Here is a 27,915-nt window from a genome sequence, read left to right on the forward strand (position 1 = left end):
TTGTTGTTTGGTTTCTAACTCAGAAGCAGCTTTCTGCCTAAAGTAGATCCAGCAGGCAAAACTGAGCGAAAACAAGGAGGACGATTTCACGTTTCATCAGTCTGCAGCACCTGATTCCAGCACCTGATTCCAGACAAAAATGTTTGCCAGCCGAGGTGGTACCGGAGGAGGCAAAGGGGGGAAATATTCAGTGGAAGACCTTTATGGCATCAGTAAGAAGCCAAAGGCGTCGTCCTCTTCAGGGAGCATTGTGGCCAAAGCTGGGGCCCCTCGGAGCAGCAAGAGCCCGGACCAGAGGAGCGAGTCCGAGGCCCTAGCTTCTCAGATTCTGGAGGCGGCACACAGGCTGGTGGAGCGGCGCCGGCTGGAGCTCTACCTGAGAGAGTGTGGCCTCTCGCTGGCCGAGTGTGAGGCTGAGCGCTCGGCGATGACATACAAGTAAGAGGAAAAGGGACAGAAAAGGAGAGGAAAGTAAAACAAAATGATTAAATGGAAACAAGACGCAATTAGATGTTTGGCAATAAACAGAATGGATGCATGAAAAACAGCTTCAAAGTAAGTAAGTGATGCATACTTTGTTTATTAATTTGTCATTTTAAAATCTTTACATTAACAGATCAAAATGAAAACATAACTGTGAAGCAGATTAAATACCTTAACTATATAATAACAACTGAATGCATACAGTTTTGACAAGAGTTAAAAACAAGGAGATCTCGGTAGAAAGAATGTCGCCTCTTCACTAAGCCTATGGTTAACTTAAATAATGTATTCAATATGTTATATTCCCTAATGTATAAATGTAGTTAAGTGTTTGAAGGGAAGCGTCATTGAAAGGTTCGGAGTACTGAAACAATTCATGGGTGGGTAAAAAAAAGAACTATACAACTGCAGTGTGTATTGAGTACCCATATTATTCATGGACGTTAAAGTAATTATTTATATTTGCAGACTAATTTTCAATCTGTGAGCTAGAAGAAATGATCAGCTGTTTGATGAGATTTCAAAGGACAGAAGCAGCTCTAAATAGAAATGCATGGACTGCAGAAACATCTGCTTTTTTCACTATCACTTACGTTAATGTCAGACACAGTAACTTACACTGGACCCATACATCAAACATTGTGTAATAATTCATCTCCAAAGCAGTCTGACAGGGTCATCATCAGTTTAGGGTTAATGATGTGTGAATTGACAGCAGGGGACAGGAAGCTGCTTGTTGTATCTCTCTCACTTTAAAGGGCGCTCACTTTGGCTATTTTGGGATGAAAGGCTGCCGAGAATCTATTTTCACTGGAAAATGTCAGACTGAAACTACAAAGACGACAAAAGGTACAGTGTTAATACCGAAGATATTCTGCATAATGTTACATATTTCACAGTTGTAAATGTGCATTTAATGAATACCAATGGCAGGTTTGTAAATGTCACACCTGATTTAATGACTTTTAAAAAACTGGCTTTCCTTAACCTTATTTCTTAGGAATGGCATGTCATGACTTACACAGCAATTAAGAGCCCATTTCTGTTGCCTCTAGGTGGCAGTGTTAACCTGGAAGGAAGACAGTTATCAAACCAGAAAATATGCACTTTAATGATGATGACTTCTTCAGAAATTTCAGAGACGATGGCTTCTAGAGATTACTCTGAAATCTATCAGTAGAAAACCTTTGATAACTGAAGTAAAAGAATGATTTACCCGAATGACACAGAGCAAAAATTCTTCTCATGAATAATGTCCCTGATGACAGAACTCTCCTCACAGCCTCGGTGCCTCTCATTTTGCTTTAACACAGTAATGATGCATCAGATTTTAACTCCTTCAGAGCTGGATCTTGTGATCCACAGTTTATGGTCCCCGTTGGCCTCATCTGCTGAACTCCTTGATTCAGAGCGAAGGGAGACAGAGATACATTCATTTTGTCAAACAGCTTAAGAGGACTGACACGTTATTTTGTCGTTGACTGAAATAAAGCTGAAAGGTTAAAAAACAAACATGTTGAAGCCATTCTTTGGATGGATTTAGTTTTTTTCTCGGCTGGATTAGAGTTTCAGTAATTCCACTAAAAGCATTTAACAGCTGCCTGTCCTCTGACCGTCCTGGCAACTTAATGTTTAACTGAATCATTTAAAGGTGAACCAAACCGAAGGAAAAACAACGTGCCTAAAAGAATCAATACAGTTTCAGTAAATGCTACATATGTACATTTTATTTAGAGGAATATCTCTGACAAGGTTTCTGTTGGAGATTTTTTACATCAGGGAATTGCAATTACCTGATGTAAATGTTTTCTACACATACAATGCACATCTTACAAGTTTGTCGGTTGTAGCTGTGGATGCCTGTATGGATGCACTTCATGGTGAAACTTTTCTAATTTCGTTGTAAAATTGTTTATTTAAACATTGAGGCATTCTATTCCATCCTCACCATATTGAGCCAGTTCATTGACCTTAGTGGCAGAAAATCTCACTCTAATAACACATCAACTAAGATCAGATTGAGTTTTGTGGATTCGACCAAGCAAGAGGACTTTTGGTTGAAAAGCAAAAATCATAAAGTAGAAATGGTGATCTTATTATCCAGATAATCACTTTTTGCAGGCTTGAAATCCAGCTCTGTTTTTGAGCCTAAAGGTAGAGTTTATTTAAAAAAAAAAAAAAGAAAGCTAAGAAAACTCCCATTATACAACCTGTTGTGTAACACAGAAAAACGGCCTTGACTGTGTCTTCTTTCACCATGACACCACATCTTTTTGCAGCCTTCTCATTCCTCAGAGAAGTGAGCGGATGTAAGATTAGTTTTTGTTGCTGTCAATAAAGTCACCTCTTGATGTAGCAGACGGGGCTCTGCGAGAAGTGAATCTCCAAAAGTCATCAAATTTAGGGCATTAAGAAGTGCATGTTTAAAGCTGTTCACAGTAATGATTGTTTGGAGTGAAGGTGAATGTTAAGCCTGTGTGTGGATCAAGATTGAGTCATTATGTTGATTTGTCTCTGTTCACTCAAGTTGGGAATTAAAAGTGTGGAAAACAGATTAAAGTGGTTCTTGGAAATCTTGTGGCTGTGGGGGTGCTGACTGTGCTTTAACGGGAACGCAGATCATTAAACCTTCTTCTCTTTTCAAAATGGCACAGTGGGTGGCTTTCACATTTTCTTCCTTCCTTCGTGTACATTTGGAAACGTCCCTGTCAAAGCTTTCATTGAAAACTTAAAAAAAAAAAGAGCAAGTTGCTAAATCCAAATTATGTCCTGCCTTGCAATCAGATCTAAGCGTCACCCGGCAGATTGCTATAAAGCAAAGTTTCCTTCGACACATCTACTTAAAACAAACTAGCAGAAGTGTTGAAAGTGTGTGCGTGCATTTTAATCAGCACAGGTGAGGTGATTTAGAACCTCGTCCTTCTGTGTTGTGGAGTGAAACTTTGACGATTGACAGTCTCCTGTAAGGATGCGGCAGCAGAGTTTGGACAGAGTTTAACCACAGCCTTGCAGGAACCATTATCATTGGCCACTAAAATGACACATCAGTTCTCTCAGAACAGGATGTGATGTGATACATTGTGATATGATATGCCACCTATTCTGCCATGTTCGGATGTGATGTGAGGTGACTTACAAGTGGAGTAGCTGCTCTTTGTTTGAAGCTTGTGTTACAGTATACATTTGGTGATGGGACATTTAGGAGAGCACTGAAAAATGTAGTTTGAAGTGACTCTTTTTGACGTGCAGCTCCGTGGGTGTGGTAGATGAGAAATCCCTGCAATTGGAAGAGGAGACCTGTGAAGTGAAGTCAAAGGAAACTGAACATACCAGGCCTTTTATGTGCAAAGATATCTGGTACATACACATTGTTCTTTGCATTCAAAATCAAGCAGTGTTTGTGCAAGCTCCATAACATGACATGACATGACAATGTGATGAGATGAGATGTGTGTGCACCCATGTGATGAAAAATGTAGGGATCACACGAGAGAGAGAGAGAGAGAGAGAGAGAGAGAGAGAGAGAGAGAGAGAGAGAGAGAGAGAGAGAGAGCGGGAGAAAGAGAGAGGGGAGACACAGAGAGAGAGAGAGAGCGTGAGAGAGAGAGAGAGAGAGAGAGAGAGCATCTTGAAACCCCCACATTGCCTGTGTGTCGTGAACACTTTTTGGATCCTGTGGCGAAAAAAAAAAGAGGCGAAGAAGGGAAGAAAAAGAAGACAAAATGCTGCTGAGGGAGATAGGAGAGGGAGAGGCGGCATTGGGCGTTTGAATCGTCCGCTCCCTGCAGCTGATTTCGGGGCCAGGATGCCGGCTTTCTTTTCAAATCTCTTCACCGTGAGATTTGATCGAATAACGGGAGAGCTCCACAGCTTCTGCCGGTATGTGTGAAACACTTCACGCGCTGAATTCTCGCCGTTTCAGTTCTTAGATGTGTTGCTCTCTCCCTTCTTCTTATTCTTCTCCTTCTTCTTCTCTTGCATCAAATTGATGCTGCGTGAGGCTGTTGAGCGACGATGCATCGTTGGGGCTTGACTATGTGAATTCCCATCATCTGAAGTGTGTTTACACCACGCCTAGGCAATGAATATTCGAGTAATTTAGATTTGTATTTGTATTTTTATTTTTTTTGAGAGAGAGATTCAAAAGGATAAAAATGCCTTCTTATTTCGACACTGTTTGCGAAGATGCCTGTAGCTGTGATTGTGTCATTGCTGCGGCACGCTCCGGAGCTCCTCGGCTCCAGGCAGACACCACCAACCTCCTCAGCTGAAGAGAAGACAGCGAGTTATCAAGTGCTTTACCAGTCAACAGAAGCCATACGAGCCTGTGCATGTATGTGGGAGAAGGCCAGCAGTCTCCAGGGAGGAACCATCATCTGTCATTGCACTGTTGAAGTGATTGGGGCTTCCCTAGATTTGCCACATCCCCGAATCTCCTTCTGTGGACTGCTGTGAGCATTACAAGCTTCCTAATGGTTTTTGGAGAGCAGCCTTGATGCATCTTGTGAGTGTGAAAACTCTACCAGCCTTTTGCCAGGTTTGCATCACCAGACAGGAGCCGGAGCAGACGGTAGCTCTGTGTGTGTCATGTTAGAGGCTGGACTCCTGCCTGTTTCCTCCAACCATCAGCCAAAATCTCTGACCTGCCCTGTCTGAAACCTGTGCATGAGCAGCACTTATTTGTCACAGCAGCACCAACACTTTACAGACATTACTGCTTCTGTGACTCCCTATAAGAACAGCCCCCACCCCACAAAATAAGAGACACCGGAAACCAGGGTCAGGATGCAGGTGTCCTTCGCCTGCACCGAGCACAACCTCAAGAGTCGCAGTGAAGACAGACTTTGTGGCCTTCGCACGGCTCCACCTCCTGGGGGGAGCAGTGGTGGAGGTGGGGGAGGAGGTGGAGGAGGAGGTGGTGGTGGAAGTGGAGGAGGAGGTGGAGGAGGAGGAGGCGGAGGAGGAAGTGGACAAGGAAGTAATGGCAACTACACGTCCCAAGGATCTGTCAAAACGAGGGAGGGGTCCGGGTCTCGACAGGCCCCACAGGGTCATGCCCACATGAAGGAGGCCATCGGGAGGCACACCAGCATGAAGTACAGGTGAGGGCGGGGAGCTGGAGTTGGAAGCTCAAGGGGTGGTGAGATTGATTTTATTTAACAGTAATTACTATGCCCTCTTGACCCCCCGGTTATCTAATAGGTTCTAGATTATCATAAGGGCAGCGGGGCTAACCCTCTCCTGCAGAGGCTGCACATAATGAGATCAAGCAGCATGAAACTCAACCAGCAAGGCTTTTTGTTTATTCCCATTTCTGTTGATCTCTAAACTGTCAGCATTCTATATCATATCAGGTACCAGGGTCATATACAGCATGCAGACCGAGTCCCTGTGAAAATCGGATTAGCCACCTTAAGTGTGAATCTGAATGTAGATTTGTATTGCACTAACAGCCTGGCTAAGTACACCATGCACCAAAATCCAGACCAATTAGCTCCCAGAATCAACAGCTTTTAGGTACATGTGAATTGCAAAAATCCACAATCACAGTTTCTATAACAATATTATGTACGTATATCTTTGGGTATCAGCTAAAACCTCAATCTAGCTGAACTCAACCACTTGGCCTGATTCTTGATTAGCCAGACGTTAGCTGTTTCAATATCACAAACCACCATCTTTAGGTTTCATAATGCTTCTTAGGAGACCATCAGGTGTCATCACTGAGAGTATGTCCATGGTTTTTACAGTCTGTGGTTGCGACAGGATGCCACTTAATTTTGTGGCATTTTCATCCAGCCTTTTTTTTTTTTTTTTTTTTTTACATTTTAGACTGACTTTATGAGATACATTTTCTGTATTCCTTTGAAGAGACAGACATGAAAGATTATAGACGTTTCCACTGTAATATTATTGTTTTGAAAGGGTGGAAACTGACACAAAAGAATGTAACAAAAATTAATGTTAAGTCAAAGATGTTATGTAAAGGTAGATAAACAATGAGGGAAATACGTGTGTGTGAGCATATACTTCAGGCTGCCCCTGCATAAGTCAGAGCACAGGTTAGGATCCCCTCACTCTAAAGAGTCTGGACACGCCCCTGCTGTACAGACTGCCTACATATCCATTAGGATGGATGTAAAGCAGCTCAGAGTGCGCACACAGCAGTGATTTTTCTGACATTATAAAAATCATGACATTTACTCTTAAAAAACGCTTACACTGGCTGACGCTTACATAATACATACCAAACAGCCTTAATGTTATCACTGCATAGCAGACTATATACATATAGGAGCATTGCCATAGGCTTATTTGTTTTATGCAGATTCCACCCTGGCGTTTGCTCTTCACCACAGATTAATAAAAAAGCCTGCCTCCAAAAAACAGCTTACCTAAAACCACCCCAGGACACCAGGCTTTTTGTCGAGGATTTAAAAGCATTTAATGTTCATAATAAAGTGCTGCAGCACAGTATCTCATACACAGGAAGCTGTTCAAGCACACCAAGTCTGAGTCATAATGTATGGAATAAAATCACAGAGGGGATAAAGAGCATGAGAAGAATGTAATTTGTGCTTGACTGTGAACATTTCAGTTCCCCTTGATAGATTGGAGCTTCAGCCTGATGATGGCTGGTTGTTTATGCAGCCTCCACTTACACAGCGTACCTGGCAGCAGTGGAAAATAATGCAGTTATATAAATGTGCATGCAAAAACACTTGCCACCATCCAGAATGTATAGGACCTTAACATACTGTACCACCTGTTTCCGTCATTAGGACTCTACAACTCTGTAAGTAGGAGGACCATTTTAATGACCTGTTTTCCTGGTAATCAGGTTGATTGAATTGCAGCTATTCTCCTCAGACAATTTAGTGTTCATTTAATAGGATGTTTAAAAAGGGAACAGGGCATGAAACCTGGATCCCTCCACTACTTCTGTTTCTTCCTGGAAAATCACACACTTACTTGTGATTGGTTAAAATTATTCTAGTTGCTCTGCCGTGTATGGAATAGTGTTGCTAATAGGGAGTGCAGCAGCACAATGGGTCTATACAGCATATGGCCAGCTCCAGTTGCCAGGGGCAACACCCCAGGCATTGCTTTTAGTTTTTTTCAGTCGCATTTCCTAATCAGCAAACACTGCTGTCGCTTATCAGTCCCCTCTGCAAGTGAGTCCATCGCTATCAACATTGCTACCATCACTATCATCACCATCACTATCATCACCACCACCACCACCACCCGGCCACAGAGCCTGCTGGTGGATGCACAGTCTCCATTTTACACTGATGTCACAATGAGCCTGCCTGGAAACAGAAACAGATCATAAAACATGTCCTCATTCTGAATGAGTCTGTATTCCTGCAGGGAGCGAATGCTGTAAATCTCTTCACACAACTTTGATTAAAGCTTAATGAAAATCACAGTCGAGAAGAAGTTAAAAAATGGCTTCAAATTCCAATCCAATTGTCCAGATAGGATCAATTGTATCTGCTTTTTCCTGTCTGACTGAATGTTTCCTCCTTTCATCTTGTTATCTAATTAACCTTAGGATTCATCACATGCCAGCAGGCCACAGATGAATACACCTTCTGCAATTATCACTCCCAAGAGCCCCCCGCTGACCCCCCCCCCCCCCCCCCCCCCCCCCGCCCCTCAAAAAGTCTTGCCGTTCTTCGCTTTATCTTCTTTCGTTTTTCATTATTACCTAAATTTCTTTGAAACTTTTGCAGTTCACTGAAGCTTGTTCTCTTTTGACCTTTAAAGCTGTGTGTGGGTGTGTGTGTGTGTGTGTGTGTGTGTGTGTGTGTGTGTGTGAGAGAGAGAGAGAGAGAATGAGTGAGTGTGTGTGGGAAGTCTTTTCAATAAAGAAAAATAAGGATGACAAGTTGACTAAAGTGTTACCTTTGTAAACTCCATAGAAATGGCTTTTTATTCGGGACTGTATTTACAACTTATGTCTCAAGAGAGAGTGTATTTATTTTAAGCTTTAAAGATTTGAATTGATGTTGTACAGTTAAAAACAACTTTCAAAGACGTCCAGAGAAGCCAACAATGTTGGTTCATATCAGCTCACTTCAAACTCTTGAGTTTCTTTCTATTATAAATCCTGAAGAATAAAGGAAAAATAAGCAAATACATGAATCCCAAATAACAATTTATGTTCTTACAGCCATGTCGGATATTTTTATTTTGATGCAGAAATGAAAGAGTATTTTTTTAGCACACCTGTGGAGAGGTAATTCTTAAATTCACTCAGGCAAAGCCTATAACTCAGCAAATTGTTCGTTTCTATGGTAACCAGGCTCTCTTTTTTCACCAACAGTTACCTGGTAAGCAGGTCAGGTGTATCTCAAGTTCAGATTTATCTTCTGCTGTTTCACAAAGATTTTTCCTTTTTTTTTTCTCCATTTTTCGGTGATGGGCTGCAGGATGAAAATAATTAATATACGTATGAATGAGAGACAGAGCAATTAGTCAATAAACACTGGAGGACCACTGACCGTATAAATATGGACTAAGTGTTTCCAGCTCCTCCTGTTGTTCAAAAGTCAAGCCAAAGAACCCCTGTGATGATTGCTGACAAGTAATACGAGTGATATTATTAAGAGACAGAGTTGTTCATTAGAATCTGTTTCTGGTTCAATGTGCCGCCCCTTCAGCCAACCAAAACACACATTAAGCGTCTGTGGCTCAGGGGAAGAGTCAGACTTCTCCATTTTTGGGCACATTACTCAAAATAACTGACTATAGTTATAATTATAAAAATATATTATAAAAGTAACACTCAGGAATAAACTTAAGTGTTTCTGTTTTGCCTCAATACTCATTCATTTTCAAATTTCACTTTCCAGCATGTGACCACCTTAAACAAAAATGTGCATTTTTCCACTTCAGTTTCTGTTAAGACAAAACAAATAAGGTACAAAGACAGGTTTTATCACAGCTGGGCAGAGCCAGGCTAGCTGTGTCTCTCTGTCTTCCCTCCAAGCTAACATGGCTGCTCTTGGTTCCTTCATATTTAATGAGCAGACATGAGAGAGATATTGATCTTTTGAGCTAACTGATGTTCAACATACTTTTACAGTTCTATAGCCTCAGGTACATAGGTCTCTTTTTTTCCAGAGGTCCCTTCAGAGAACATGCAGGCAAACTTAAAATTCCCGTCACTGAGCTAAGCTAACAAACACGTTTAAAAAATATCAATTACAGTATGGACTGTTATGGTGTTCCAGCTATTTCTTAACTCACACTAACATCACAAAGGCAATACATAATCTCTATCAGCCAAACTTCCTGAACTTCTTAGTCTCTAATACAAACATAATTGACAACATTTTTGAAATTGACAACTCCATTTCCAAAAGTCAGTTGTGAACTCCAGAGAGACGCTACAAAGAAATTTAGAGCAGCAAAATGTGGTATGTAGCTGCTAGGCTACTTAGCCTGTTGTTACTATTCATATGGCTCACAGTTAATCCTTGAAACAAATATTTTTGAAATAACATAAATTAAATATCCAATATGTCTATTTTTATACATCATAAACTTGTGTTATTTTAGTAATGACAAATTCCCAATGTTTCCCTTTTGCTATTGAACGTACACAAAAACACATAAATTCCCCCCTTATGACTGTTTGTTGCTGTTGTTGTCGGGTCCGGCATCAGTCTGTATAAAAATCGTTATGAACTGGAGGGGGACCAGAGGCATCTGCCAAATCAAATCAAACCTGAGGAGCTGATTCATCTGGTTCTTAGGCTACGACACAAATACAAGAAACGTCACATTTTAACAGCAGAGCAAAAATTACAACTAGGAAACAGAAATGTTACATAAGTTATAACAGAAAGCTAAGCACTGTATTGAAAATAACAGCGAATATTGAGGGTCATGTTTAGCTGGAGCATTAGGCTTACATGCATTTGCATTTGTATGAAGAGTCCTGACATTCAGCTGTGCAGAGAGCTGCTGTTCTCTAACAGAGCACACTCTACCAGACTTGAAAAGCTGAACTCTCAGCAACTGATGAAGTAATGATTAATCGAGTCGATTGTACCCTGTCAAGTTAAACAGATATATAGGGGTCATTTATTGCTGTGAGACAGTGAGCGACCTATCTTATTACTCTCAAAGTATGCTGCTACAGTTATGCTTCTATAAAACGTCTTTACAGCCTCTGTTAGTTGATTTTATCCCGTTTAGCTGAGTAATGGTGTTTTAGTGTTGCCTCATACATAAAACTCCAGAAAGCTGTGCAAAAATTAGCTCTCATACTATTCCCACATTCACAAAACTCTCTGGACACCACGTGTATTTAATTTGTAATGAACCCCAGCCAGGGATAAGATATGGACTTCACAGAGTGGACTCATTATGAATAATAGTTCAGTGATAATTAGGTAATTTGGACTCATATTGTAACCAAGATTTATAATGGTAAACAAATGGTTTGTGAAGCAGGGAGGAGGAAATCAACCTTGACTTTCAGCCCTTCTCTCAGTGGGTTTTTGAGTTTCCAGATGACTGAACAAATCAGTGGCATCACATTAAAGTACTGCAACACGTTTAAAGAAGAGTCACACTGTGTTTTAGCCTGATTGATGTGAGAGGGAAAGGACTGGCTTGTTGGTTTTCTTATTGTTCCTCTTCAGATTATTTGTTATATTAATTGTACAGTCAATACAAATTCAGAGTTAAGCTGTGAGAAATTGAATTAGAAAAATGCTAATCCTGATAAATAAAACATTTGTTTTAATTAGTGTCAAGTCAAGTCAAGCCACCTTTATTTATACTTCTAATTTCACACGAAAGACGTAGACTTAATTTGCTTTAAAGCAGTCAGACATCTTTTATTGGCCATTTCATTCATTTTTGATGAAGGTGTTAGTTTAAGTCACCGTTGCACATTTCCCTCAGTGTTTTCTGTCCGTGTCTGCGTTTCAACTTTGTAATATTTAGTCTCCAGCATCATCCAGTTTCCTTGCGACCCTTTTGAAATAACAGTTGTTTGTGTTTTTAAGCCTTACAGTTGCCTTGGAGTGGATGATGACATCAGATACCTCAGGGGGACATGTGTATGTCAGCACTACCAGCTAGCTCACAGGTTTTTCAGATACACTACACACTTCAGTCTGTCTGGCAGCAGTAAAATAGCCCAACTATGTTCTATTTCTGTAAACTCTAAACATGTCGTATTACTTTTCCTCCTTTTCATATTCATATATAAACTAATTTCAGCACATTGTCGGAAACATTATCTGTGCACCTGCATGTCAGAGATCTTTAAGAGTTCTCCAAACTTGTTTCCAAGACAGACAACTTCATCTTTCTGAAATGTGGAGTGACTGCTGGGTCAGTGTTGTTTAATCAGGCTTACATTTGTCAATATTAGTCTGTGGATGGAATCAGTGTCCGCAGCAGTCAGCAGGTTTAATCAGGGCCAGACGATCCACGTCACGTCCTCTGTGCGGACCGTCTAATCAGAGTCAAAGTCAGAGTCAGAAATTCTCTTCAGGCAGACACAAAGTCATCACTGCATGGCCTTATGTAAGAGCAGAGACAGACTAATGAGAGAGAGGGAGAGAGAGAGAGAGAGAGAGAGGGAGAGAGAGAGAGTCACCATGTGGTCCTGGAAACCTTCTCAAGAACTTTAAATATTTGATCTTTACTTAACATGTTCTCCTGCATTTGAACTGTAACTGCAGTTTAAAACATTTCAAAATCTACCGAGCTTTTAAAGTCCTTATTTGACACACAGCAGACCAGGACAGTGATATATATTTTTTTCGTATTCATATTCATCCTTGTCCTAACAGCTACAACAACAGGTCTGCAGACAGCAGCGTAGTGCAGTGACCTTTTCAAACATTGAATTTCATTAAAAACTCCTTTTGAATATGTTGAGAGACATTATTCTTTCAACCTCAATTTACATTTCACAGCCAGTTCCCCTTCAAAACATAATTACTTTCATTGTCCCGTAGTTTAGCCTCAGGCACCAAATAAAAAAACACACACAAAAGAATTTGAAAAGATTCACAGTTTTAATATAAGATGTTGTAATTTCTCAGCTGTGCCACTCCTGGTGCACTTTCAGTTAATGAGAGAGTCACGACCACTAATGAAGTGTTAGCGGTTGATACGCAACATTAGATCAGTGCAGCAGAGTTTGTGTCTGCATGAGCGAGAAAGCCCAATCTTTGTGGTGCTTTCCTAACCATTTTAAAAAAAACATCACATTGCAGGAAAAATGTCTGTTGAGCCTCATTCATTAATAATTGTTGAAGAAAAAATTCGAATGAGAATTAAGCTGGGTTGATAGTTGAGTCGTATATTTTATCACAGGAGTGCTTCGTGTTCTTTGTTTAATAACTGAAAGATCTTCTTCTGTAAGGCACCTAAAATGAAGGGAGTTTCTTTGCTGTGGTCAGAATATCAAGAAAAGAGAAGAGTTTGTTAACTCCAGAAGCAAACTAAACATTGTCTAAACTCTCTGAATGATCTTCAGTGGAACTACTTTTCTACCACAGGAACTGTCCCTTCCTCACAGTGACAGTGATTGTTGAAAAGAGACGCTCATGTGGATGCTTAAAATTTTCATTCATCAAGGTGTGAACCCCACAAATACAAATAAACCACTGAATTGAAGTAGCGGCAGCAACCTCTGCGTTTGCGAAGAAATGTAAGTGAAATGGCCCTTTTACTCTGAAACTGTGTGTACAGCATTATTAAGAAACAGACAGTCGACCATCTTCCCACAGTTGGTGCGAGTACAAGCACACACACATGAACAGACGAGAGTGTTATTATTATCTCGGAGTGCTTCCCTCTGGAGAACAGCCTGCTCAGCGTGTGTGTGTGGCATTTTATGACAACTGCAGGAAGGGAGAAAAAAAAAAACTCCATCATTTGCACCTAACCATATGTACGGAGTACCTTCCTCGTGTCTCAGGTGAAAACTAACAGTAAATGTCAGCACAGGTTAAAATGCTGACTACACCATGACAGAGCACCTGTGTTGCCCTGCTCTCTCTCTCTCTCTCTCTCTCTCTCTCTCTCTCTCTTTCTCTCTCTCTCCCTCTCTCTCTCTCTCTCTCTCTCTCCTGTGTTATTAACCGAAGGAGCAGTCAGGTTGCTGTAATCACCTTGTTTGTGGTTTATGATTCATTTCAAGAGAAGAAACGGAGAAGAAAACACAGGGAGGCCTACTTATCAACGGGCTGCAGAGAGGGTGAAGCATCTGTGTTTCTGTGTGTTCCTGTGTGCCCCGGCTCATGAGTGCATTCATGCATGAGCGTATGCAGATCTGTGCCCGTGTCGGAGGGAAATTCACATCAAGCGTGAATATTCACGTGATGGCATTGAGCTGCCTCGCGGACGCTTGCACAGAATAGAAATGAGATTTTCTTATATCATCTGCAAAAATCCATGTAAAAAAAAAACAGGCCTCACACACACACACACACACACACACACACACACACACACACACACAGAGCGCCTGTGTGCATGCATGTGTGTATGTGGGGGAGATGCTGTCGTGAAAGCAGTAGTGAGAGGAAAAGAGCGAGCATGTGTCTCTCCAGACTCAGTGATAGTAATTTAGCAGACTGCAGCACTGCAGAGAGTGCTGGATGTGAGAGCAGGGAGGGGGCGGCCAGTTGTCACACACACAAACAATGCAATCCTCCTTCGCCTTGATACTCACACACAAACATGAAAATTGTATTTTATGTTGCGCATCAATCAATAATTCAGCTACTGAGGCACGCTGGGCCCTCATTAGCTCCTGTAACGGCCTGCTGATACAAACGTAAACCCAACGTTTCAGCCTGTCAGCCTTCTGCTTTTAAGTTCCTCAAAAAAACATATTTCATTTAAACATTTTGAAACGGACAGAGTGTGAATTTGTGTTGTGGATGCTTCTGGGTGCTTAACACTCTCCTGGTGCTGACTCATGTTTAGTTGTCACGCAATACCTCTCTCTTTTTCTTCCTGGTAAGAAGGTGTCCTCATGTGTGACTGAGGTAGAAAATGCAGCTGGATTTTGGTTTAATTAATGTCATTAATTCACATTAAATATATAGCAGTGCACGATAGCCTTGGGCTAAATAAAAGGAGTTAAAATGAATTTAAATCCCTCTTTCCCTCTATCAGTTCTATACCTTATACAACATGGTATGCATATTATGATAAGGAACTGTAATTTTCAGAGTGGAGACTGTCCACTTTGTTAGTCATATTTTCCCTCAGCATGTAGGTACAGCAGTGTATTGCAAGTGCTGCTTTTTGTGGATATTCAACCTTTCTTTGAATTCTTCAATTGAGCATCCTTGAATAGCAGGAAGGCTGCTATTGGTCCAACTTAGTCAATTGTTGCTAGGGAACATTTGTAGTTTTACTCCCCTCAGACTGAAGTTGAGGCAAAACATAATTCCATGCCAAAGCAAAAAAAAAAAAAAAAAAAGACAAAGAAGGTTTTAAAAAAAGTCTCTGAAGTGTTTTTTCTCCCATGTGTCTAATTTCTTTTTATTGCGAGTGTTCAAAGTGATTGTGAGTGCAGGCAGAGCTGTGATTGGTCGACAAATGGTGAACGGGAGAGAGCCAGAAAACCATACAAGGAACAACCAACATCAAACCCCCTCTCTGTGTGTAGCATTCCTGACCCTCCACCTGTGTGCTATTTTGACAGAGTTAAAAGAAATGACACAAACAATATGTGGTTCACACCCACACGCAGCGCACATACAAATGCCCCCCCCCCCCCCCACACACACACACACACACACACACACATGCACGCACACACACCCCCACAAACACACACATTAAATGCTCACACAAACACTTGCATATGCAGGAATCTAAAAATAGCTCAGGTCAAGCATTAAAAATAGACCAGGGAAAATAAAAGCAGGATTCGTTGGGCTGAGTCGAAATGCTCTGACAGTCTGTCTTTCTGCATTTGGCTATTTGTGGCAGACGCAGGCAGACAGGCAGGCAGGCATGCAGGCAGGCATGCAGGCAGAGGAGGGAGAGGCGAGGAGATGAAAAGACGGCAAGCAGCGAGTTGCACTGCAGCTCCTCTGCTCCTCTCCAGCTGGCTCCCCTGCTAATTAGAATGGGGGGGAGCACACAGGGAGGAGGAGGATGAGGATGAGAGCATGAAGCCCACGTCATTTTCAGCAGTAGATGCTCTTGTGGTCAGAAATGCAGCTCCCTGTCTTTCCCTGCTTGCCCATCAAAATTCAGCTGTGTGGATAATCTGATGTGGCATGATGGGTAATGGACTCCTCTTTAGCTTATGGGACATTTTGGGCCGTTTACCACACGGACCTAAAGAGGCTTTAGCCTGGACTCCAACTGAGCTGAGCCTTGTTTCCTCCAGCTGTTTCACTGACCTACTGTAACGTACTGAACTGTTAACATAGGATGGAGAAAAGGTAGATTGTTCAGAAATAATTGGCACAGGCAGGTATTTAACCAGAGGCGAGGGAAGACTTTGATGCAGCAGCAGCAGTTGTTAAAGTATTTACATTCAGGGACAGTGTGGGAACAAGTTACAGTACAAGGTTTTATCTTCTGTCATAATTCTATAAAATGCACAAAACCTGTTTAATGACACATAATTAATTGAACATAATTAGTTTTATATATTCTCATGGAGCTTGATAGAATCCATGTCTGTGGATGTTATCTAGAAACATCATACACCTATAAAGTTGTTCATGTCTGAAAGGTCTAAAGTGTTCTGCTGGTTTGAATTAAAGACTCATACAACAAATGACCAGACATGATGGGCCAACAAAAGTGTGAGCCTGAGCGCAGGGGACATTTGACGATAGGATTATTTGTTGACTGTGCTTCTTAAAAGTTGGGCAAAAGTCACCTGTAATCAGAAGAATGAGATTTGTGATTTTTCTCGCCTGAAGCAAAACACTTTGACTGTTCAGGCATTAACACTAATGTTTTATTTACACATTTCTCAGCATGTTTGCAGCTCTACATATGCATTTGAAAATCTATTCACACATTACCTGATCTGCGTATGCATTTGTTGATCTATTCACACATTTGTGGGTGTGTGAATGCATTTGTAGATGTATTTTTGTATTCAGTTTTGGAACATTAATGTAGCCATAAAAAATATTCCCACTAATCGGTCAAAGATGCACTAAAACAACAATGTCTGAATACTTTATTATATAACTGTATCAAAGCGTTTCCAACAAAAAGTTTTCATCAATCAGAAAAAAAGGTTGTTTTTTTTACAATAAATTCATTATATTTTGAGACAATTAATGTTGCTGCATAAAATTGTGAGCTAACTGTGCCAACCCTGGATAGACTCTGGATCATTTAAACTGTAATAAAGTGTCTTTTCGTGAAAAAGCAGTTTTTGCACAGTTATTGTAGAGGAGTAAATGGATATTATTGCACATAAAAAAGCACTAAAGGGAAAAAGGAAAATATCTCCAAACTAGATTTGAATGCAGCACCTGAGAACCAAGTCTTCTGATAAGGCAGGATTATGTCGTACTTAACTCACACATGGATGCACTGGATTGGAGCAGATTTTTGGTGAAAAGAAATCGGCCCACCGTTCTGTCTATTCCTGTTGTTTATTCTGAGCTTCTCTTTTGTTCTTCAAAGGAACCTGGGGAAGTCAGGCCTCCGTGTTTCCTGCCTGGGGTTAGGTGAGTGTGTTTGAAGGCAGCAATATATTCATCTCTGTTTGAACCCTTCAAAATAAAACAACCCTCTGTGTATTTGCTCTCGTTCAGGCACCTGGGTGACATTTGGATCACAGATCTCTGACGAGGTGAGGATTCGGTTTTCTCTCTCTTTGTATCAGAAGTTGATGAGCACGTACGCCCGTATTTCTTTGGTTAAAAACATGCAGCTCTGTGAGTGCCAATCTCCCTGCCTTCAATCACAGACATGTTTCAAAATCCCACAGAGCTTATACAAAGAAACTATAGTAGCTCTGTGAGATATGATATATACATATATCTTCTATATTATCCTCCCTGCATAGAGCCTCTCACGGTCGACCTCTTAGTAATTGGAATTTATCCATCCCCTGCCTCTCTCAGTCTTCATTTCTGTCTTCCCACAGATGGCAGAGAACCTGATGGCCATCGCGTACGAGAACGGAGTGAACCTGTTTGACACAGCAGAGGTGTACGCCTCTGGAAGGTCAGATCGAACTTTCACTACTGTTTGTTTTTCTTCTTGAAGCTTTTTTATTTGTACTGTTAGCCGTTCCATTTTCTGTGATGTAGAACATCTCACGGCGAGTGTGCAGGTTTCTTTCTTTCTGTGTATACGTTTCACATTACTGAGCAGTGATCCGAAGTGACGATCCACCCGTAACGATTAATAACAATAACTGTTGTGTGTCTCCCCACAGAGCTGAAGTCACTCTAGGGAACATTATCAAGAAGAAAGGATGGAGGTAATAGGAATTGTTAATCAAGACGACGCACATGCATGTGTTTTACCTATTAGAGGATCAAGTATTCTCTTGACATCTGAATAATTCCTTGTTTTTTGAAATGCACACCGTTCCTACATGTTTTTGTTGCTGTTGGAACAGACGCAACATTTAGATAGCTCAAGGGAAATCCATATTTTTGAGATAAATGATCCTCAGAAAGACTATAAAGGATCAAAATGATAGAGCGTGAAAATGAACACGTGGGAAATTCTTGAGATAGTTTTCATCTGGAGAAAAATAAAGCAACAAATTATTAAAAAAAACAAAAAACATCAGTAGTCCAAAGTCTATGTAAATGTACCACACTCTGCAGGTGGATATAAATCTCTGTTTTACTAATTTATACTGTCAAATAAGTCAAATTACAAAATGTCTCCTTAATTTACAATGCCTCTAAACATCCTGTGTCCTTGCCAGGCGTTCAAGTTTTGTCATCACAACAAAGATCTATTGGGGAGGCCAGTGAGTACCACTCTCAGAGATGATCTTTTATACAAATCCTTTAATGGAGCATCAATAATGTGTATTTTTCATCTCTCCTCAGAGCAGAGACAGAGCGAGGACTCTCCAGAAAGCACATCATTGAAGGTAGAATATTATATTTGCCTCCTTACTATTATTATTTCCTACGTTTGGGTCCAGATGATGAAACTTAAGTTTATGATTTGAAACCAGAATCGCACATGTATCTATACATTTGATGGATTTCTTTCTCCTCATGTCATACAGTGTTTGGTTTCATAGTGAAGTTAAAAGGTTGCCTAACAGAGCAGGTTCTTTAAAAAGGGTGGGCATTACCATAACCAGCCAAAGCTTCGGCCCACACCTTTTCGGTCAGTTCAATCCTGTAATTAGTTTATTTTTTAAATTTCTTAATAACATGAAACAATCATATGATGATGTGTTTTTGCTTTGTTTTCTGTGGAAGTTTGTCATATAACATCATGAATAGGCTCAACTAACTTCATAAGTGTAGCAGCCTGACATGTCATGGTCTGGCCTATCACAGTGAGCAGCTTGGTTTGTTTTCTAGATCAACAGAAAATCCTGTTATCACCAGAAAACCCGCTTAGATATCCAGAGATAACAAAATAGAAAAGTCGAGATCTGGAATAAACAAGCGGACATGTCCTCTTATCTCGGGGAGATGTTCAGATGCATGTCCACTCAGTGATTCTGTACATGCTTTAAAATACGGCTTTGTGGTATTTGCAGTTCAATTAGGAGTAATAATGTTGTGATACCTGTTTGAGGTAACTCACAGGCTGTATTTGATTTAAACAAACACATGTTGTATAACTGTCTTTATGTTACATGACTCAGAAGTCTACTTGGTGGTTGCTTGTTCAATCCAACCAGAGTGTCCCGGATTCTCTTAACTAACCAACATGACAGCAGTGCCAAATCAGAACGATTTGCTTGTTAGACGAAAGCTTCTGCCGGGCAAACACTGTTGCAAACTGACCCAATTTTTGAGTCACACGACTGATTTAGAACATTTCAGCTTGACTGCACATTGTTTGCTGTGCAGTGTTCAGAAGTGCATGAGGGCTGATCACGCCGGCCCAATCGGCTGATCCCGAACGTTTGCAATTTTGTTTGAACCCACTGCATTCTCTCTAACAGTGAAAGCAGCCACGAGCTGATGAACCCCAAATGCGGTTGTTTTTTTCCCCCTTTTCAAAATATCAGACAGCATCTGAGAGCACCATGGCAACAGCAGCCCTGCCTTTTATCATGAAACCTATAGGCATGGAATAGACTATTTGATACAGTTAAGCCTGTGTTCTTCATTGATGTGTGGGTTTTTGATAAAGTTGTAATTTGAGCTACACTGATATAAATGTCTGAAATAGGTCAAAGATCTTATTTTGAGTGGGGTTTTTTGTCTAGCCATCATATATATGCAAATCATTTTAAACAATATAGACAAATAAAGTCATGAATCATGTAGTGACTGAAAAGGCAACACTAAACTGCTCATAAAAGCCTATCTTACATTTTTGTGTTTGGTTCTTTGTATTGCACATAATTTTTCCCAGCATGCACTAGTTCTAGCCTTAACAGATACTGGGTTGTTATGAATCACTTGATGACTGTTAAAGCTTTGAGCATGTCTCACCGGGTAAAAGCCGCTGCAAGTCACGTCTCCGAAAATACATCAACATTTCCTAAAATCCAGTCAAGTACTATGCAAACAAAACTCCAAGTCTATTCCTTTAGAGTGGTTCATGTTTGCAAGAACTGTTAGGAGAGGAGGTGCATGATTGTGTCAAAGAAGTAAGTTGAGGTAAGATGTTTGTGCAGACATTAATCAGACTGAGGTCTGTCTGGTGTCTGGGACAAAGAAAGACAAAAGCACTCAGAGTCAGATGATGGAACACAGCGGAGATGATGGTTTAGTGAATACATAATTGTGTGATGATTGTTGTTCCAGACACCTGCAGTAATCAGCTCTGCTTACGAAAGCAATCCTGTTGGCCTTGTATACAGTTATCTCCTGTGTTTGTTTCTTTATTAGTTTGACTTTGGGGCGGTAATTTACCAAGAAGCTTAAATGGCTGTTTGACCGTCAATGTCATGGGCCTTTTGATTTAAAGCACACCACTGAATAATGAGTGAGCTTGATGAAGGGACAGCGTTACTTTTTAGTCTTTAAATGTCATGACTTCAACATCTAAATTAATAACATACACAGGGTGAGAAAATTGTGCGCAGAAGCCATTGATCCCAAACTAAAAAGAACCTTTCAAAAGCTGGATCCATCTGTGAAATAATATCCTGCTGTTTTAAAAATAATTACTATTTCTTGGGAGTCTTAGTCACCAGGACGTTTTTCATGTTTGGCTTATGACTGTAGATTTACTGTTTAGGGTCATCAGCAGGACACAATTTTATTTATCAGAAAACTTTAGGACATGTCTGAACACAAACTGTATTCTGATCTTGTATTTTGTGTTTAGTGCAACTTAGCATATCTAGGCATCTTAAAACAAAAAGTGCAAAACATTGTTCACATGTTTAAATCTTCACTGTGAACGTGATAATGTTAGCATTTAGCTCAAAGGACATCTGTGCCCAAGAGAAGTCTCACTGAGCTACTAGAAAGGCTTTTTTATTTTATTTGTTCATGACAGAAAAACACTCGACCCAATGATTAAATGATGAGTGATTAATCCTTTAACCTTGTTTGTGGCAGGATTAAGAGGATCTTTATCAAGACTGCAGCTAGAATATGTGGACATCGTCTTTGCCAACAGAAATGACGTCAACAGCCCCATGGAAGGTCAGTCACAATGTTCGTTGTAAAAGCAATATACGTTTGCTCATAGACTGTACAAGGTGCTGATAACAATGTTTTAATATGATGTAATTTGCAGAGATTGTGCGGGCTATGACGTTTGTAATAAACCAGGGAATGGCCATGTACTGGGGAACATCACGCTGGAGTGCGATGGAAATCATGGTGATTGCTGATCCCACATTCATAAAATCTCACATTTGTTAACGTAGTGCTGCATCAGCTTCTGGCATAAATTCTACTCTGTAACCATGACACTCTGTTTCTTTCTATTCGGCACCAGGAAGCGTACTCAGTGGCTCGCCAGTTCAACCTGATCCCACCTGTGTGTGAGCAAGCAGAGTATCACTATTTTCAGAGGGATAAAGTGGAGGTGCAGCTTCCTGAGCTCTACCACAAGATCGGTCAGAGATCCTCCCACTCGCAGCTATAATTAGTGCTTTATCTTTAATTAAACCTTCATTAAGTGCAGTTTAAATATCTGCATTTGTTGTACTCTTCCAGGTGTCGGAGCTATGACCTGGTCTCCTCTTGCCTGTGGATTAATCACTGGGAAGTACAGCGATGGTGTACCAGAGTGCTCCAGAGCAGCAATGAAGGTCAGTTTGGCTTAACCAGCACTCTTCTGGGACTCCTCTTGCAGAAAATCTACCTCAGTGTGATTCTCTCTCTCTGATCAGCAGGGTATTGTAGTGTGAAATCAGTTGTGTATCAATGCTTTCTCCATTTCCTTCCTGATGAAGGGATACCAGTGGCTGAAGGAGAGAGTGAACAGCGAGGAGGGCCGCAGGCAGCTCGCTAAAATCAAGGAGCTCCATCTACTGGCAGACAGACTGGGCTGCACTGCTGCACAGCTGGCCATCGGTATAACCCACGCAGATAACAGTCTCCATAAATATACTTGTTCTTTATTTATCCATTCGTTTTATGACTGGAGCTCAGGGTTCAAGATTTTTTTCTATTATGTTTTTGTCTTCTTCTCAAAGTTTGAAAACTATATAAACAGTAGGGAAAGACAAGGCACTCCTCTGTAAAAAAAAAAAAAAAAAAAGTAGAAAGCCTTAGCCTGATAAAATTATCTACTTATTGTGAGCATACTTCAATAAATCTTTCTTTTTTACTCTGGTAATTTGATGTTATCAATTTGTACTTTGATTGTTAAAAAATGGCATGTTATCTGATTCATGCAACGAGACATGAATTAATTTTTGGATGAGTTTTCTGTGGTTTTAATTGATATTCAGTATAAACTGAGATTGACTTTAACTTTCTTTCCTCCTCTTTGTTGCAGCATGGTGCCTGCGCAGTGAGGGAGTCAGCTCAGTACTTCTGGGTGTTTCAAATACAGACCAGCTACTCGAGAACTTGGGTGCACTCCGGGTACTATTTTGTTTCTCTCCTCAGAACTATAGCCCAACATAGTTCGATGCAACTGATGTGCTACTTTGTGCCTAAACATTAACGGTTAAAACTCATCAAATATAAAAGACAAAACAAACTGATGCCATCTTTTCTTCCTCTTTGCAGATTTTATCTCAAATGACCCCTCAAACCGTTACAGAGATTGACGCCCTGCTGGGAAATAAACCACACTCCAAGAAAGAGTTGCGCGCATGAAGATGCAAATCTGAGTGACAGATGATGTTTCAAGAATCTGAGGAAGACAATGACATTGGGAAACATCACTTTATGCTCTGCTGTATACTCAACAATTTGCATGTCCACAGCAACATTATGCTTCCAGTATGTGCGCAGATCCATTTTGCGCAGTACATTTTGTCATGTATGAAAAAAAAGAAAATATCTCAATTGTGTGGAAAAAAAATAGGTCTTATATTGCTCACTGCTGATTGTTCACAGACTAATTATTTTCTTCAGCTGTGGCCAGAGCGACTTATCTCTAACCAAGAGGGAAAGCTTTTCAAAGCAGCTGTCTCAAAGCAGATTTAACTCTTAATTAACTCTAATATTACTGACTGAAACAAGATACCATAAAATCCACCTTTACAGTGTGAACGGTCCTTTCATAGGATATGTGAGTCTCCTCCCCTCGCAGCTGCCTGTTATTCTGTATGATGTGTAGTACCCAGCAGCCAAGGAGCCAAAGGTTAGTACTCATGTGTCTAGCCTTATGTTTCCCATAGTGTGCATGTGACTGGTCTGCCATGCTCACTGCTTTACAGGGTTGGGAACAATGGATCACTTGTGGAGTTGTTAAAGTGATCTGACTTAATCCGGTCTGGTAATAACTTAAAAAAAAGAAGAAAAGAACAGATCACATGCTTTTAAAAAAACAAAACACGCACACATATTTTACAAGTATTGAAATAAAGATAGATTTCTGCACATAAAAACGTGATCTTCATTTAAAAGAATGAATCGTGTTGCATAAATTTAGCCTTTTAAATTAAAGTGCATTATGCAAAATTGGCAATCATGAGTCATTCGTTAGATTTTGAGATTATCTTTCCCAACCCTGCTGCTTTCTCAGCAGTCTCTTCGCCTCCTCTGTTTGTAAACTGTGCGCATGTCCCTTTAAGAGAGAAAAGCCCTAACGGTGTAAATGTGGCATGGCTTTTATGGCTTATGTAGATTTGCAGTGCCCTTGTAAGCCATTTTTTTTACTCTGGCAGTTTGATCCAGGAACTGTGCTAGTGGGCACTCATGCTTTAAAGACTCTCTGCAGTCTGAAGACACGGCTGTGTGTCCGTCTGACGTACTATAATCTTTGTATTGTCCTTGCTAAACTGTATCAAAAGATGTTCATAGAATGATCTGTCAAGATTTCGTTCTTATGAAGAGCATCATTGTTCCTAAATCAAAAGCTTGAGGCTGTTGGACTACGAGGAAAAGTCACTGAGCATCTGACACAAAGATTTGGACACTGTGGTGAACTAGTAGTTTTCAAATGATAGGGCATACATGATTTTGTCTGAGTTTATCTAATGTGATATTACTCTTGCCACGAGTCACTTGGGGTAAGATTTAGCAAATGTAAGTTTTTTTGTGGAAGCCTAAATATAGCTTCTCTGCTCATTTCTCTGGGAGTTTCTCTCTCTGTATCATTTGTTCATGTGATTCTTGCACACGTGCACAAATACTTTTGTGCATTTCATGTTTTTCCCTTTAGTTTTGTATCAATTTCAATAGCCATGGGGGGGATTTGGTCCGTATGTGATTTCCCATGAAAACAGCACTAATCTACAGAGGGGTGTATTTTGATACATGAAGTCATTAAAAGGGGATGCAAGGTCACATGGTACTGTACATATACTAATATGTGTTTGAAGGTTGGATGTATGAACTATGGAAGAAATACTGAAGGAGCAGATGTTGCTCCCCTTTGTGACTCTGTGATTATGTACATTTCAACTGAGTGTAGCTTCTAGTGTACAAAGAAAACTTCAATCAAACCATGAGAAGTGTAACTTTTCCTGCATAACTCATATTTTACTGTCTTGCAACAAAGAGAAACCGTGAGAGAGAACAGACTCCTCACACTGAATGTATCATGTCTGTGGTATCTAACCTAAAGGGACAAAGCACATAACATGTTTAAAGGTAGTTTCTTTTTGTGTAAACAAATGCTGCTGTGCAAACATTTACATTCACAGATACCAGTCAGAGGCAGATAAGAGTCCATATTTACGCTGAACATATAAAATAATCTTGGAAGCTATGTGGAAAGCTACAGTTAGCTAACCTCCCGTCTCAGCTAACCTCTCATGCTAGCTTACATGTCACTCAAGCTTCAGTTACCCGTTAATAAAACTAACCTTTATTTGTGTAAAGCGGCATGGATATTAAACAGAATGCATAATCCCTTTCATTTTAAGATAGTGAATGACATTCACATGGCAGCCATGTGTACAGTGACATCACAGTCAGGGTGGGAAGCTCAAAGCTCATTGGATACTGTAGCTTAAAAATAACAGTGGAACTTGAAGGGAAATAGCCACATTATTAATGTTACACTGTTAGGTTAAAATACACCCAATACGTTTCACCTCAAGTTGGCATTAATGTGTACACATTTTCTATTGTATCTATGATTCTCCGGCATTAATGTTAGCAAAGAAGTGACTGAATGCTAACTTTAGCTGTGGTCTGTTAGCTAATGGGTTATCAAACTCTGAGAGGCGATTCATCTACAGAGGATCAGTATCCATTGTCTTTGTAGTTTATTACTGAGGAGCATTGCATTGAACACTGTTTTTCAGGTTCTTTACATTTACGACTTAAATGATTACATACAGGCTGAAGGTCCTGGAAGAAAGCAGTGCGACATGATGACAACATTTGAGCTTCCCACTCTGAACGTGTCTTCACAGGAACATGGCTGCTGTTTGAATAGTCTATGACTGTGCTCGTATGATGGTTTAAGCTTTCCTACTTATTTCACTAAACATCATGCTGGTCACTCTCCCTATGTGACTTATGAATGGTCTGGAGTTAATCACTACAATCCCTGAAATCCACAACTAAGAGTTTTAATTCAACATTTTTAAGCAGCAGAGCTTTTTCAACTACAGCCTGGTTGTGGTTGAACAGTCTCAGGTAGAAGAAAAAAGGCCAACAAGAATAAAAAACCAGAAAAGAACACTCACACCATAATGCATACTTTAAAAGCTTATCAAATGTTGGATCTGCCTTGAACTTTGGACACGTTTAGCTCCTCCATTTCTGCACAAACTCTGAGAGGCTCTTAATGTGCCTTTATGTCGCTGCTGCAATAACAGACCTGCCTCCTGGTGTCTGGAATAAAAAGATTTTTCTTGCAATTATAGAAAATTGCTGCAGTAGGTACTGAGCCTGGAAGTAGTATAATGATTTTCAGTGGCGTCTGAAATGTATATGAATAAGATAAATGCTCTTTTTGTTGTTCTCCCTTTTTGGTTCTTCAGTCTATTCTGGCAGAGCTGCTTTAGAAAAATCACACTGACAACTGTCTGTTCTTATGAAGTCATAGATAAGGCAGTTTCATTCTTTGTCTTTAGCTTTTATTCCAGCTAACTTTTAGCTTTCTTTCTTGTTGTAAATGTTGGCATTAGTTACAAACAGCCTCATTATGTAACAAAGGCCAACACTTATTAAATATGTGTGGGGCAAAAGCAATTGACCTTTCCTAATAATTATGAAGTTCACAACAAATTTACAACACATAAAAACACAAAGCATACCAAGTTGCCAAATTTTTATTTGAGCGTGACACAGTAAGGGATAATTTGTGGATTTGGTAAGTAGTGACTTGATGCTTCAATCAGAGTATGACCATTTATTGGAACTGGGAACTAATGACTGCTTTACAACAATGTCAAATAATTTGTTCAAGTTTACGTCGGTGGCCAAGCCATGCTATCCTTTCACTGCTTGAAATAACCCAAACTGACTCACTCCACAACTAAGGAGGACTCGTCATCCTCCCAAATGTCTGGCAATCCTCTGCCTTTGGGCCCCGAGGGTCGTTGAAATGGATGGTCCACGAGCAGCCGCGTGTCCAGCACTTTGTGTGTGAGTGTGCTAGTTAAAAGAGCAGAGCCTGCTGGGACACAAACACATGCTTGCCACAAACAGAAAACATCTGTGCCGCCCACACCGATAGCAGCTCTGCTCGGTTACTGGACTCCCGAATGTCATCAGGGTGATAGCTGAAACATATGTGTGTATCACTGCAAAACACCCTGTAATAAAAATTATCTTATGTGCTAGAAAACGTTGGATGTGTCACCGCCAACACAGCCGGGGAAAAACAGGTTTCACCAGATGATTCATCCTTGTTGTGAAGAATCTGGCTAAACAAGGTGATGAAAACAGAAACAAGAAAGAAGCTGGTCAGCAGATAAGCACATTTCAGACTCACGTGCCCCTTATTCAAGTAAAGCACTCTTGAAACCAGGCCTAGTTGTTACTCACTAGCTCAGTCATTACCATATTAGTAAACAGGCATCAGGCTTGAAGCCCCAAGTAGCCCAAAGCTGCTGCTGTGCACCCAATGGCACAGATGTCAACTGAAATTTCCTTACAAGTGTGATTATTCAACCAAACAGGGCAATCTATGTTAGTACCAGATGAGTCATTCATTGTTTGTAATGTGACTTCTAAAGACAGTGAAGTTAAGATCTGAAATTTAAACAGAGATTCGGTTACAAGGCCTAAGATGCTCTTTTATATCGTTTATACTGAGCTAGCAGCAAATTTACATCTGTTGTCAGATGAACAAAAACAACAGAAGATGTACTGCATGAAACAGTTACACCAGTATGAGATTATGATATGCCTAATAGATGTTATTAGTTCCTCTGTGCTGTTTATCTCCATCATCATCCAAATGAGGAAACACATTTTAGCCATTCCCACTGGATGATTATGCTAATGAAAATGTCCTCTGTTGTTAACCCCCTTCACCCTCCTGCTAATGCAAAGACTCACAGGACTGCCAAATGTGTGTTAATAAGCATATAGTCCTCATGAAACACACCTTTTACTCCTCAGGAAAAATTGTGGGGAAAAAAAAAAAAGTAAGCCCTAACAAAAAAATTAAACAATGTACTTAGAAGCTGGTGGAGCATCACATAAGACTCAAAGAGGGGGACAAACTGTCATATTGTTTGGCTTTAATTTA

At 40.4% G+C, this 27,915-nt stretch overlaps 1 protein-coding gene across 2 annotated transcripts; it reads left to right on the plus strand.

The window, feature by feature from the left end:
- On the plus strand, positions 1-27,791 carry LOC306831923 (voltage-gated potassium channel subunit beta-2). Of its 2 annotated transcripts, none has more exons than XM_079356222.1 (14): positions 1-438; positions 17,146-17,189; positions 17,277-17,314; positions 17,612-17,691; positions 17,906-17,950; positions 18,410-18,454; positions 18,537-18,580; positions 21,192-21,278; positions 21,373-21,458; positions 21,577-21,697; positions 21,798-21,892; positions 22,037-22,157; positions 22,585-22,673; positions 22,821-27,791. In XM_079356222.1, exons 1-14 carry the CDS (start codon positions 140-142, stop codon positions 22,908-22,910), a joined length of 1,284 nt encoding a protein of 427 aa, XP_079212348.1. In that variant the 5' UTR covers positions 1-139; the 3' UTR covers positions 22,911-27,791. The 2 variants fall into 2 exon arrangements, with proteins under 2 accessions (XP_079212348.1, XP_079212347.1); XM_079356221.1 differs by lacking the exon at positions 1-438 and adding an exon at positions 4,045-5,585.
- The last annotated feature ends 124 nt before the right edge of the window (positions 27,792-27,915 follow it).

Source organism: Symphodus melops, assembly GCF_947650265.1.
Source record: "Symphodus melops genome assembly, chromosome: 11".
In the NCBI taxonomy this organism is placed as follows: Eukaryota; Metazoa; Chordata; class Actinopteri; order Labriformes; family Labridae; genus Symphodus; species Symphodus melops.

What these genes read in the sequence shown, in the direction of transcription:
- LOC306831923 (XM_079356221.1), top strand. Translation starts at nt 5,269, where the DNA reads ATGCAGGTGTCCTTCGCCTGCACCGAGCACAACCTCAAGAGTCGCAGT. An exon ending in CGTCAACAGCCCCATGGAAG is followed by an intron (nt 21,279 to 21,372) that starts GTCAGTCACAAT and finishes TGTAATTTGCAG; the next exon opens with AGATTGTGCGGGCTATGACG. An exon ending in GGAGTGCGATGGAAATCATG is followed by an intron (nt 21,459 to 21,576) that starts GTGATTGCTGAT and finishes ATTCGGCACCAG; the next exon opens with GAAGCGTACTCAGTGGCTCG.